A 13,328-nucleotide genomic window follows, 5' to 3' on the forward strand; every position below is an offset into this window, starting at 1 on the left:
AAAACCAAAATAATAATAATAATAATATATATATATAATATATATATAATATATATAGTATATCTATATTATATACACACATATAAACATATATATTAGAGATGTATTTAGTGGCAAACAACATAGTACATAAGTATGTAAAATACAGCAACATAAAAATACACATAAAAAGCACATTAAGAATGCTTAAAAGATAAGCAGGCAGTCAGCAAAGGGGAAGAAGGAGAGCTGTGCTGTTCACCATATGAAAGAGGAAACATTAGTTCTAATTTAGAACACCATTTAGCAATAGCTTAGAGTCTCTGAAAGTTCATATCATGTCCTTTGGACCACAGTTTTCTAATATACAATAAGATGGGAGGAACTGAACATGGCGGTGCACACAATCCCAACACTTGGCAGGAGGATCTTGAATTCAAAGCCAGCCTGAGACACATAGCAAGATCTTGTCTCAGCAAGTAACTAAAAATTAAAAAGAGGGCTGTGAGGGTGGATTATACTAAATTATCTTGATGGTCCTGACCTCTACCAGTAATGTGCCCTCTGCTTCCATCCCAACCTGTGATAACTTAAGATATTTTCAGAGCGTATTCGCTACCTCAGGCTGCTGTAACAAATACCATTTTTTCTCTTTCTTTTTCTTTCTTTCTTTTTTTTTGGGGGGGGGCAGGGCTTTGATTCAGGGTTTCTCTGTGTAGCCTTGGCTGTCCTGGAATCACTTTGTAGACCAGGCTGGCCTCGAACTCACAGTGATCCACCTGCCTCTCCCTCCCGAGTGCTGGGATTAAAGGCGTGTGCCACCATGCTCGGCACAAATACCACTGACTAGGTAATTTAAACAACAGAACTCTATTTCCTCACAGTTGTAGGGTTTGAAGCAGCAAATGAGATCCCATTAGGGCTAGATGCCGTGTGGTACCACAGATTGGCAGATGACCTCCTTAGATTCTGTGTGACTAGACCTTATAAGAACAACATCAGGGCTGGAGAGATGGCTCAGCAGTTAAGGGCAGTAGCTGTTCTTCTGGAAGACTGGAGTTCAATTCCCAGCGCCCATACGGCAGCTCACACCTGTCTGAAGCTCTAGTTCCAGGGCTCCTGGCATCCTCACACAGACACACATGCGGGCAAAACACCACTGAACATAAATTTAAAATAAATTATTTTTTTAAATGTCCTGTAGAATTAGGGCACAATTCTTGAGATGTTATTTGATATTGATCACTTCCTTAGCAGGTCTGTCTCCAGCCACAGCCACATTAGAGGGTGGGGCCTGAAAACATGGATGTAGCTGATGAGAGACACATACACTGTGTAACATAAGTCATACGAAGGTCTTCAGGGGCGAGAACAGTTCCCAACTGAAAAATCATAGGCAGCCCGGCATGGTGGCGCACACCTTTAATCCCAGCACTCGGGAGGCAGAGACAGGCAGGTTGCTATGAGTTCGAGGTTAGCCTGGTCTTCAAAGTGAGTCCAGGACAGCCAAGGCTACACAGAGAGACCTTGTCTCAGGGGAAAAAAGAAAAAAAGAAAAAGAAAAAATTCAAATGCCTAGTAGAAGACTATAAAACACTGTAGCCTGTCAACACAATGAATATTATATAGCCAGGGGAAAAAGAGCTATATATGGACTATGTGGATAAACTACACTCTCAAGTTGAAGAATGATACAGTCATCTTACTTTGTAAAAGATCACTCTTTTAATCTTAGTCTAGAGTCTAAGTCAGTGCTCCTCATCCTGCCTTTTGTTTGTTTGTTTTTTGATTTTTCAAGACAGGGTCTCTCTGTGTAGCCTTGGCTGTCCTGGACTCACTTTGTAGACCAGGCTGGCCTCGAACTCACAGTGATTCGCCTGCCTGCTGGGATTAAAGGCGTGCGGCACCACGCCCGGCCATCCTGCCTTTTACCATGAACATGTGGTAGTTTCTTCTTTTGAAGTTAAGGAGTCTTTTTGTGTCCCTATGAAATGACAATGAGGATACGGGAGTTTTGTGTGTTGATATCTTTTTTTTTTAAGAGTTATTGATTTATTTCGGTTTTTCAAGACAGGGTTCTCTGTGTTGCCCTAGCTGTCCTAGACTCTGTAGACCAGGCTGGCTTTGAATTCACAGAGATCTACCCGCTTCTACTTCGGGATTAAAGGCGTGAGCCACCACGCCTGGCCTACAATATCAATTCTTTTTATTTATTATTTATTGTATATGAGTGCTTTATCTACAGAAGAGGGCATCAGATCACATGATAGGTGGTTGTGAGCCACCATGTGGTTGCTGGGAATCGAACTCAGGACCTCTGGAAGAGCAGGCAGTGCTCTTAACCACTGAGCCATCTCTCCAGCCCCTACAATATCAATTCTTAAAGCTGTACTCAACAACAAGATCTTTAAGTCTGATGACCTCTGTCCTAGAGACAGCACAGAGATGGTAGAAGCTAGGGCAAACAGAAGCAGTAAGTTATGGCTGATCACAATATCGATGACACTTTAAGCAGAGGCTTATAATTGGGGACCAGAGACAAGAGGCTTGAAGACAGAAATATTTCCGAAGTATAATTAAGAGACTATGATAGTCCTTGACCTTGGAGGGGGAGAAGGTAAGAATGACACCCAGGTTTCTGACCCAGAGTTCCTGGGTGGGGAATGGTATGACAGCTGAGATAAGGAATAAAGTAGGCAGAGGGGGCTTTGGATCAGGTGGAGCCAAAGATAAGCTGCCTACATCCTAAGTTCGCGATGCCTGCATGGCAGCAGACAAAGATACCCAGCTGTCAGCGAGCAATGTGGATCCAGCGATAGGGATACTTGTTAAATGTAGCCTCAATGTGGCAGAAGACTTGAGAGTTCAGTGACCCAAATGCAAACAAAACCCAGGAGGACACTGGTGTTTTCAAGTTTTGGGGGTTTTTTGGGGGGGGGGGCAGGGCGGGGCTGGATTCTGTCAAGGAGACTTCAAAGGAATGGTTAGGCAAGAAGATGCTGTAGAAAGTGGTCAGTGGAAGTAGAGATGGTCAAGCATCTCTAAGGGAAAGAGCAGACAGGTCTTAGGAAGCCAGTGACAAACATTTTTCTTAGGAGACACTAAGAAGGAAGAAATTGGCACACACTGTCCTGCTTGGAGACCCAGGATCTCAAAGCCGTTTCAGAGATGAATTGTGATTCTCCCCTGAGTGTCCCCGAGAGGACTCTTCTTGAAATGATGCATGTTTCCCTTGCACTCTATAATATTTTCTCTAACTTTTTTTTTTGGAACGGGGTCAGGGAGGCTCAAGACAGGATTTCTCTGTGTAGACCTGGCTGTTCTGGATCTTTCTCTGTAGACCAGGCTAACCTCAAACTCAGGGATCTGCCTGCCTCTGCCAGAGAGTGCTAGAATTAAAGGGTGCACCACACACACACACACACACACACACACATGTTTTTCAAGACAGCGTTTCTCTGTGTAGCATTGACTCTCCTGGACTCTCTTTGTAGACCAGGTTAGCCTCGAACTCACAGCGATCCCCTTACCTCTGCCTTCCAAGTGCTGGGATTAAAGGCGTGTGCCACCACCGCCCGGCCCAGATATTTTCTTAATTGTATCCAGTGATATCTTAAGTTACCTTTTACCTTACAGTGTGTTATTAGCTTCTTTTGCAACTGCAAGATGATTAGTAGTTGAAAATTTCTAGTTCAGGGTAGCAAACTCCAAGTTCTCCCTAATAGCCTCTGTTTGTATCTCCTAACAAAACTGTTCTTGCAGATAGTGTCTATGCTACAAGCTAGAGACACAAGCTAGAGACATCTAAGAAGAGGAAACTTCCGCTGAGAAATTGCATCATCAGATTTGCCTGTAGGCAAGGCTACAGGGTCACTTTCGTGATGAAATGATGCTGTGGATGGGTCCAGCTGACTGGCCCACTAGGGACAACGCCACCCCGAACCAGGTGGCCCTGAGTGACATAAGAAAGCAAGCTGAGTAAGGCGTGAGCAGCAAGCCAGTAAGCAGTGCTCTTCCATGCCTTCTGCTTCAGCTTTTCCTGTCCTGGACTCTGTAGACCAGGCTAGCCTCGAACTCTCAGTGATCCACCTGCCTCTGCCTCCCAAGTGCTGGGATTAAAGGCTTGTGCCACCATGCCCGGTCACGACCAAGCATTTTATTTCACTTGTTTCTTCTCTGTTGAGCATCAAATGCTGTTTCCTCTGGGCCAGTGTATTTTAAAAAAAAAAAAAAAAGCTATTTTCTTTCTTTTGCCCAGTCCATCACTGTATGGGAGGTTTGCTCACAATCAGCTTCTAGATCATGGTTGAAAGTTGAAGTCACTAGGCAGGTCTTTGATTTCCATGTGGCAGGTTCCCTCCCCTCCCCCTGCAGGATTTCTCTCTGAAGACCAGGCTAGCCTGAAACTCACAGATCTGCCCACCTCTGCCTCCTGCGTGCTGGGATTAAAAGCATGCACCATCACACTTGCCTTTTGTGTGTGTGTGTGTGTGTGTAGCACTGACTGTCCTGGAACTCACTCTGTAGAGCAGGTTGGCCTCGAACTCACAGAGATCTGCCAGCCTCAGCCTCCCGAGTGCTGGGATTAAAGGAGTGTGCCACCACTGCCACTGCTGAAGGCGCTTTTCTTACTTTCAGATAGGAAAAAGTCTTAGAGCTCACATCCCCTGAAGCCTTGCTCCCATTCTGTGTGTCGTAGACTGCTGTTTTTCATTTCTCCGCGGCTGTGATTTTAATAAGGTTCTGGTAGCGTGTTTGGGTCTCTATCCAGAAATTCCAGCCTTGTATTTGAGTGACTACGGAGGACCAAGATAAAGGTCATGAGTGGAATCAACTGGGCCGAGAGTTCTAAATGGAGCTCTGGTACACGAATGTTCTGTGTCAGAACCAGGAGATCCCTCAAGACTTGAAGGTGATGAGGCAGAAGGTAGGTACTTTATTTATTTATGGGGTCTCTTTGTATCTTTCTGTCTCTGTCTCTGTCTCTCTGTGTGTGTGTGTGTGTGTATGTGTGTGTGTGTGTGTGTGTGTGTATGTGTGTGTGTGTGATGTTGAGAATTGAACCCAAGCCCACCTTGTGAGTGCCACACATTCCCCAGTACACATAGGCACTTTCTTCTCTAAAGGCGTATTCTTAGTAATGCATAGCCCGTGTGTGGGGTTGTGCCCATGAGCGCCGGCGCTTTCAGATAGCAGAAGATGACATCAGATTGGGTGCAGCTGGAGTTACAGACAGTTGTGAGCCTCATGATATGGGCACTTGGAACCAGTCCTCTACAAGAGCAGTGTGCACTCTTAACCACTGAACCATCTCCCTAGTTCTCACATAGGTCCTTTTAAAGGTGCACAGATATTTATGAAGACTTGGTCTCTAGCTGTTGGTATCTCTAGTCTGGCACAGGTGTAAGATGGAACTGGTAGAGTTCCTTTTAAAAATATAACCTATCGCCGGGCGTGGTGGCGCACGCCTTTAATCCCAGCACTCAGGAGGCAGAGGTAGGCGGATCACTGTGAGTTCGAGGCCAGCCTGGACTACAAAGTGAGTCCAGGATGGCCAAGGCTACAAAGAGAAACCCTGTCTCGAAAAAACAAAACAAAACAAAAATATATATATATAACCTATCTATCATAATTTTCATTAAAATGCTTATTACATATATATGTGTATGTGTGTGTATATGTGTGTGTGTGTGTGTGTGTGTGTGTGTGTGTCCCAGTGCACACACCCTCAGAGGACCACTTTCAGGAGTCAGTTCTCTCCATCCACCATGGATGATACACCACTAGGTGTAACGGTTAAAAATAAGATGCCAGGGAGCAGATATGCTATGGAGAAGTTTATTGTAGGAGAGTGGGAGAGCAGGGGAGGGGGAGGGGTGCCCCAGAGAGAATGAGAGACAGAGACAGAAAGGGGAAAAGAAAGAAGAAAGAGGAAGACAGTGGAAGAGAGGAAGAGGAGCAAGACACACACACACACACACACACACACACACACACACACACACACACACACGAGATGAGTTTTCCCTTTTTATATCCTAGGCAGGTGACCTACCTAGTGGCAGGCAGGTAATGACATCATAGGTTGCTAGGCAGACTGGGGGCAGTATGCTAACACGAGGGATAGAACTCAGGTCACCAAGCTGATGCGTTCTCTTGCTACTTTCCATTCCCTTCTCAACACCAAAAATGTCTGTATCTACCCTGACCTTTCCTTGGTTGGTTGGTTGGTTGGTTGGTTGTTGTTGTTCACTCATTCCTTTTTGGTGTTTTGAGGCATGGTATTGAGATTCCACTCTGATGACATAGTGCCTGCGATGTAGCTCAGGCTACCTCGCATTCACAACAGTCCTCCTGCCTTGCCCTCCTGAGTGCTAGGATTTCTGACATGAATAATCACAACTGGTTTTCTAATGCCTTTTAAAAGTTGTCCTGAGTGGAAGCATCGGACACAACAGCCTTCCTGGGATAGCCAAGCTCCTCCTGATGCACCAAGTGACAGTTTTGTTTGTTTGTTTTGTTTTTCGAGACAGGGTTTCTCTGTGATAGCCTTGGCTATCCTAGACTTGCTTTGTAGACCAGGCTGGCCTCGAACTCACAGTGATCCACCTGCCTCTGCCTCCCAAGTGCTGGGATTAAAGGTGTGCACCACCACACCCGGTTAATTTTCTTTTTTCCTTTTTTTTTTCTTTTTTGGTTTTTTGAGACAGGGTTTCTCTGTGTAACCTTGGCTATCCTGAACTCACTTTGTAGACCAGGCTGGCCTCAAACTTACAGCAATCTAACTGCATATACCTCCTGAGTACTGAGATTAAAGGCGTGGGTCACCACGCCTGGCCTCTTTCTTTTTTTTTTTTTTTTCTAAACTAGGTCTTGTTTTATTCCAAGTCTGACTTCAAATTCCTGCATTAGCCCCCCAAATGCTGGGATTATAGGTGAATAGCATCATGTTCCCCCTCGTGCAAGACTTTTCCTTTCCACTGCACTCTGATCCCCAAGGACACCTGGCAGTGTTGGGAGACTCCTTGTTGTGTGATCTTAAAGTAACATTGTGTGTATTCACATCTGGTAGGCTGGTAGGTGGAGGCCAGGCTTGCATCTGTGAGACACCCTCTTTTTTTTTTTTTTTTTAATTTTTAAAATCTTTCTGTGTAGCCCTGGCCCCTCCTGAAACTCACTATATAGACCAGCCTGGTCTTGAACTCACAGATATGTGCCTGCCTCTACCTCCCATGTGCTGAGATAAAGATGTGAGCCAGCATGCCTGGCCTGCTGGGCATCCTAGCATGCACAAGGAAGTTCCTTATTGCAAAGAGCTACTTGGTCCAAAGTGTCAGCCATGTTGAAACTGAGAATGAGTATCACGTTGTTTCCTGCATCCCTAATCACTTCTGTTGCACCAGGTGTCCTATCTGGGGCCCCATTGACCCATTGGGCTCTTTGAATCATCACCTACAACCATGATATAACTGATTTTTCAGATTTCAATTTTTCCTTTCTTAGGTCTCATGGCAGCATGGAGGAAATTATTGACACCACGTCTTTTTACTCTGGGCCGATATATTTCTTTGATCAGGTAATACCAATTGCTCCATTTCCCACAAGGTATTTTTTTTAACATATTTTTCTGTTTTTATAATTTTTCCATATATTGTTTTTATTTTATGTGCACTGATGTTTTGCCTCCATGTATGTCTGTGTGAGGGTGTTGGGTCTCCTCGAACTAAAGTCACAGACAGTTGTGAGCTGCCATGTGGGAGAGAGAGATCTGCTTGCCTCTGCTTCCCAAGTGCTGGGATTAGAGGTGTGTGCCACCACGCCTGGCACTTTTAGCTGGTGAGCTATCTCTCCAGCCCCGCCCCCAAGTATAATTTACTCTGTGTGTGTGTGTGTGTGTGTGTGCATGTGTGTATGTGTGTGCAAGTTCAAATGTTATAAATATGTTGCTCTGAGTATACATGTGTGCACATGTGTGTGGTAGCCAGAAGTGTCAGTCCTCAAACACTGTCTACCTCTTTTTTTTTTTTTTTGTTATATGAGGGCTTTATCTGCAGAAGAGGGCATCAGGTCATGTTGTAGATAGTTGTAAGCCACCATGTGGTCGCTGGGAATTGAACTCAGGATCTCTGGAAGAGCAGGTGGTGCTCTTAACCACTGAGCCATCTCTCCAGTTCCCACTGTCTACCTCTTAAAACTTTTTTTATTTTATGTGTATGGGTGTTTTGCCTGCATGTGTGTCTGTGTACCACATGTGTTTCTGGTCCTCACAGAGGCTGGCGTTACAGATGGTTGTGAGCTGCCACATGGGTGCCAGGTCCTTTGGAAGGGCAGCCAGCACTCTTAATCACTGAGCCATCTCTTTAGCCCCACCTCGTTTTTGGAGACCAGGTCTCTCACTGGCCTAGAGCTTTGCCCAGTAGGCTGTGCTGGCTGGCTACTGAGCCCCAGGCATCTTCCTGTTACATCTTCCTAGTGCTGGGAATGACAGGAGCATGCCACCAGGTTTGAACTCAGCTCCTCATGCTTGCATGGGAAGCACTTTACCAATTCGGTCATGTCCCCCTTGGTGATGTCCCCGTGGCAAGCACTTTACCAATTCAGTGATGTCCCCGTGGCAAGCACTTTACCAATTCAGTGATGTCCCCGTGGCAAGCACTTTACCAATTCAGTGATGTCCCCGTGGCAAGCACTTTACCAATTCAGTGATGTCCCTGTGGCAAGCACTTTACCAATTCAGTGACACCCCCTAGCCCTTCCTTATAATTCATTTGATTTGTTTTAACCTTTAACCAGCATCTTCCTCCACATGCCAATCATAAACTTTTCTTTTGTTTTAGTTAAAACCTAAATTAAGAAAATGGAAAAAGAAAACACAGGAGGACCAATTCTTATACCTAAATGAGAAGGACAGGTAAAACATTTGGAATTCCTCTTCGGTTTTCATTCATCCTTTTTTTTTTTTTTTCTTTTTTGTTTGTTTGCTTTTTGAGACAGGGTTTCTCTGTGTAGCCTTGGCCGTCCTGGACTCACTTTGTAGACCAGGCTGGCCTCGAACTCACAGCGATACCCCTGCCTCTGTCTCCCGAGTGCCGGGATTAAAGGCGTGCACCACCACACCCCTGGCTTTTCATTCTTCATTTACATCTGCGAGAGCACAATGTTGAACACCAGCGTTCCCCTCCCCTCCCCCGTTCCTCACTTCCCCCAAAACTTGCACCAAAGAATCACTACAACAGCTCCCATCACAACTTAATCAATGGTTAATTTAAGTTATCAATGGTTAATTTAAGAACTCAGTGAGCCAGTCAGTGAGTTCTTCCTCATTTTTTGTAACAAGCCAATCCTATTCCTGCCTTGGCAGGGTGGGGGGTGGGTGGGGTCTGTTCTAGATGGCACCTCTCCTTTCTGCGTGGCTTCCTCCCTCCTTGTGCCCCTTCAACTCTTTACTAACAGCACCTTGGTGTGAGAGTCATTTTTAGATTTCTATTCTCTTCCTACGGTATCTCCCTTTCTACCTTAGTTTTTCTGTTGTGTTCTGGTACTGTAAGTGATGTCTGTAGACCAGGCTAGCCCCCAACCCACATAAGTGATATCTGTAGACCAGGCTAACCCCCAACCCACACCCACATAGATCTGCCTGCCTCTGCCCCTCCCATTCTGGGATTAGAGGCGTGGCCCACCACATCCGTCACTGGATTATAAGGTGTTTAAGAATGGCTTTGGTATTTGATTGCTCTCTATCCAAGGTCACTCAGATTGCACTTGCGGCATAGAATGTGCTTCCCAAAGATTTGCGATTGACACCGGTGGGATGTGTCAAGCTCAGAAAGATGAATGAAATAATGGAATTAGACGGTTCACCTTTTTACCCTCTAGATACTGCACGTTCTGTATTTGTAAAACCAAAATAAAATCGCTCTTCTCTGTCTGTATTTTTCCAGTGTTGGGGATCTAGTCCAGAACCCGGACCATCTCAGGTGAGTGTTGATTCTAAAAGCCACGCCTTCGCCCCTTCCAACATGTCTGTATGAATCGGTCCTGAGTCTCTAACTTTATAAAGAAAACGGGTTTATTTAGCTCACGGTTTTGGAGCTTCAAGGGCACGGTTCCAAGCACCAGCTCACTTCTCTGCTGTAGCGCACTCTGTTTCAGAGCAATGGTGGTTATAAGTGAGTGACATCTCAGCGCAGGAGCAGAGAGAGGCAGGAGAGGACAGCCTTGCTCACGTTATAGCAACCCTCTTGTGAGAACTCAAGGGATTTCATGATAAGTCCTGAGAAATCCATAAATTATTCCACGCATCCAATGACCATCCGGCTCAGCAAGATTATCATCACGTAAAAATCCAGTATACAGGGGCTGGAGAGTGGCTATATAGTTAAGGGAACTTGCTGCTCTTGCCTAGGACCAGAGTTTGGTTCTCAGCACCCATGTTGGGTGGCTCCCAACCACCTGTAACTCCAGAGGCTCCAACACCCTTTTCGGGCCTCTGAGGGCCCCTGCATGTGTGTACACAGTCATACGCAGAGACATACGTACATAAATAAATAATAAAATAACCTCCCCCAAAACAACATATAAAATTATATGTTAAGCACATAAGCAGAATGTGGTGATGTCTGCCTGAAATCCCATCCCTTGGGCGGCTGAAGCAGGTTTGCTGCAAGTTTGAGCTAGCTTGGACTTCTGTGTGAGTCTCTGCCTCCACCTACGAAACACAGCAAGAGTTATAAAAAGGTTTATATGTTATAATATAGACTAAATGTATGCATGGCACATTAAAAACCAAAGGCTGTGAGATACCTGCAATAATAGTGTTTATTGAACCATCGACAGACACTAGCTGGAGGAGGAGATGGGGAAGGCAAGGTTCTAGAAGTTTCTGCAACAACATGGAGCAGGTTGAAAAGGAGTCCACTAGACCCAGACCTAGGAATGCTTCTATGATGGATACTGGGAGAAAGAATGAGATTTTTACATCTTGAGAAGTGATCCACCAAAATAAATTGAGTTTGAAAATGGTAGAGAAAAAGCAGAGGAAAGAAACCATAAACTGCATGCATTGAACACACACTGTCAATCAATGAGCGGTGAGGCAAGATGACAGAAGGACCAGCTCTGGGACAGGAGGACATCCAAAGGACTAGAAACTGGGTGGGCAGTGCAGGAAGAATATGTAAATGGATGAAGTGGCTTCCTGGTCAGCTGTGATGGGAGGTAAGTCAAGTTGCTTCCAGGGATGTGAAGCCAAGTTTCTTCTGTTGGCTTGACCTACAGCCTGCCCTTAATGGGCTAATTTTCCATTGTCCACCATTTGCCTTTAAAATCAAATTCAGGACCTCTTAGAAGTTTTCTTTTATTATATACTTTTACTTACATATAAGTATCACATCGTGTGGGTGTTTTTAGAGTTATCTGTGTATATATATATGGAATGAGAAATAAGACATGAATTTAATTCACTAAAAACATCTTCCTCCATTTAACCTGTGTATATATGTATATGTATATATATACCCATGTATGTGTATGTTTAATATAATATATTAATTTTATTAAATATAATATATATTAGGGTTGGTTTTTTGTTTTCTTTTTTGTTTGTTTGTTTGGTTCTTTGAGACAGGGTTTCTCTGTGTAGCACTGGCTGTCCTTACTCTGTATACCAGCCTGGCTTCTAACTCAGAGATCCACCTGCCTCTGCCTACAAAGTGGTAGGCTAAAGGCATGTGCCATCATCACCTAACTCATCCTAGTGTATTTTGAAATTAACTGGATTTTGATGGTGGTAACAGATAGTTTATAGCCTCATTTTTGGTCAGTTTTACTTTTCTGTTTCTCATTATAGAAACTGTCTTCTGATATATCTTTCATCCAACTAATATTCTCTTTATGTATATGGGATAGCTGTCAAACCTGTCCACAGAGCTACTAATTTTAGTTATTAATAATATCAGTTATTATTATATTTTTAAGCTTTATGGTTTCTGTGTGTGCATGTGTGTGCAGTTTCTAGTTCCTTACAAAAATACTATTTTTTAAAAATTTCCTTGAACAAATAATTGATTTAGAATCCATATCTTCCTGTAGTTTTGTTTTTTAAATTGCTGATTATTCTGGTTCTTGTTCATTTTCTCTTGATGCCTTGTGAATCTGTTTTTTAAATTCAGATCCAATATTATATTTGAAATTTTATTTTACAAGTAATGTGAAGTGTATCCTAAAGTTAGTTTCTACTGATAGATCTAAACCCAGTTCTACCAGTTGCCAGCCGCTTGAGAACAGCACCTTGGATCCACCTTCATTCTGTCTTAGAACTGTACTTGAAAATGCTAGTCTAAGCCGGGCGGTGGTGGCACACATCTTTAATCCCAACACTTGGGAGGCAGAGGCAGGCAGATCGCTGTGAGTTTGAAGCAACCTGGTCTACAAAGTTAGTCCAGGACAGCCAAGGCTACACAGAGAAACCTTGTCTCGAAAAACCAAAAAAAAAAAAAAAAAGAAAGAAAGAAAAGAAAATGCTAGTCTAGATTTATTCTAGATAATTTTCCTTTTTTTGAGATAGGGTTTCTCTACGTAGCCGTGGCTATCCTGGGCTCGCTTTATAGACCAGGCTGGCCTCGAACTCACAGCAATCCGCCTGCCTCTGCCTCCCAAGTGCTGGGATTAAAGGCGCGCGCCACCACCGCCAGGCAAGGCTCACTTTATTTCAAGGAAGTGCGGTTTACACAGCAAGACTCCATCCCTCCCGGCCCCTTGGGCAGGCTGAAAGAAATGCCTTCAGCAGGAATAGCTCTTCAATCAGAACTTCCTCGTTTCTTTAACAACACAAAGATTAGCAACTCAAAGAATAGATTATGCAGGACAGAGGATCCTCCCAGCAGGGGTCGACAGCTCAAAAGCCACAGCTCTGCGGCACTGTGAATTCAGGCAGAAGCAAGGCTTCTGCTCAGCATTTGGCCACAGGCTGAAGGCGCAGCCCCTGACTGCAGAACCCTTGGAACTGGAGTTACAGGTGGCTTCAGCTGCCTCAGAAGAGAACCAGGGTCCTACTTAACCCCTGAACCATCTAGCCCCTGGGTTCCGTTCCCAGGATCCATCCACATCTGGCAGCTCACACCGACCAACTCCAGTTCCAGGGAGATCTGATGCCTCTGGCCTCGGGGACTCTATATGTGCGCGCGCGCGCGCCCACACACACACACACACACACACACACACACACACACACACACACTTAAAAAAAAAATAAATATCTTTTAAAACTTCTAAAAAATATTAAGTGGACTGTTCCAGTGTAACTGTTCTACTATGCTGTAGGGCATTGGGAGTTGTCCCTCCCAGGCAAC

The 13,328-nt window shown here is 44.5% G+C and overlaps 1 protein-coding gene across 7 annotated transcripts in view; it reads left to right on the forward strand.

The window, feature by feature from the left end:
- The first annotated feature begins 4,505 nt into the window (after window positions 1-4,505).
- The window catches only part of LOC311604446 (uncharacterized protein), a 97,336-nt gene continuing 88,513 nt past the window's right edge, over window positions 4,506-13,328 (forward strand). For all 7 annotated transcript variants that reach the window (XR_014781495.1, XR_014781496.1, XR_014781497.1 and 4 more), the window contains exons 1-4: window positions 4,506-4,906; window positions 7,483-7,555; window positions 8,817-8,890; window positions 9,921-9,956. Coding sequence is in view for 2 of the 7 variants with exons in the window: in XM_084794391.1 (XP_084650517.1) it covers window positions 7,496-7,555; window positions 8,817-8,890; window positions 9,921-9,956 (170 nt within the window). In the remaining 5 variants the exon portion in view is untranslated. The remainder of the gene's footprint in view (window positions 4,907-7,482; window positions 7,556-8,816; window positions 8,891-9,920; window positions 9,957-13,328) is intronic.

The sequence above is a fragment of the Acomys minous genome (genome assembly GCF_964271855.1).
Source record: "Acomys minous genome assembly, chromosome: 9".
NCBI lineage: Eukaryota > Metazoa > Chordata > Mammalia > Rodentia > Muridae > Acomys > Acomys minous.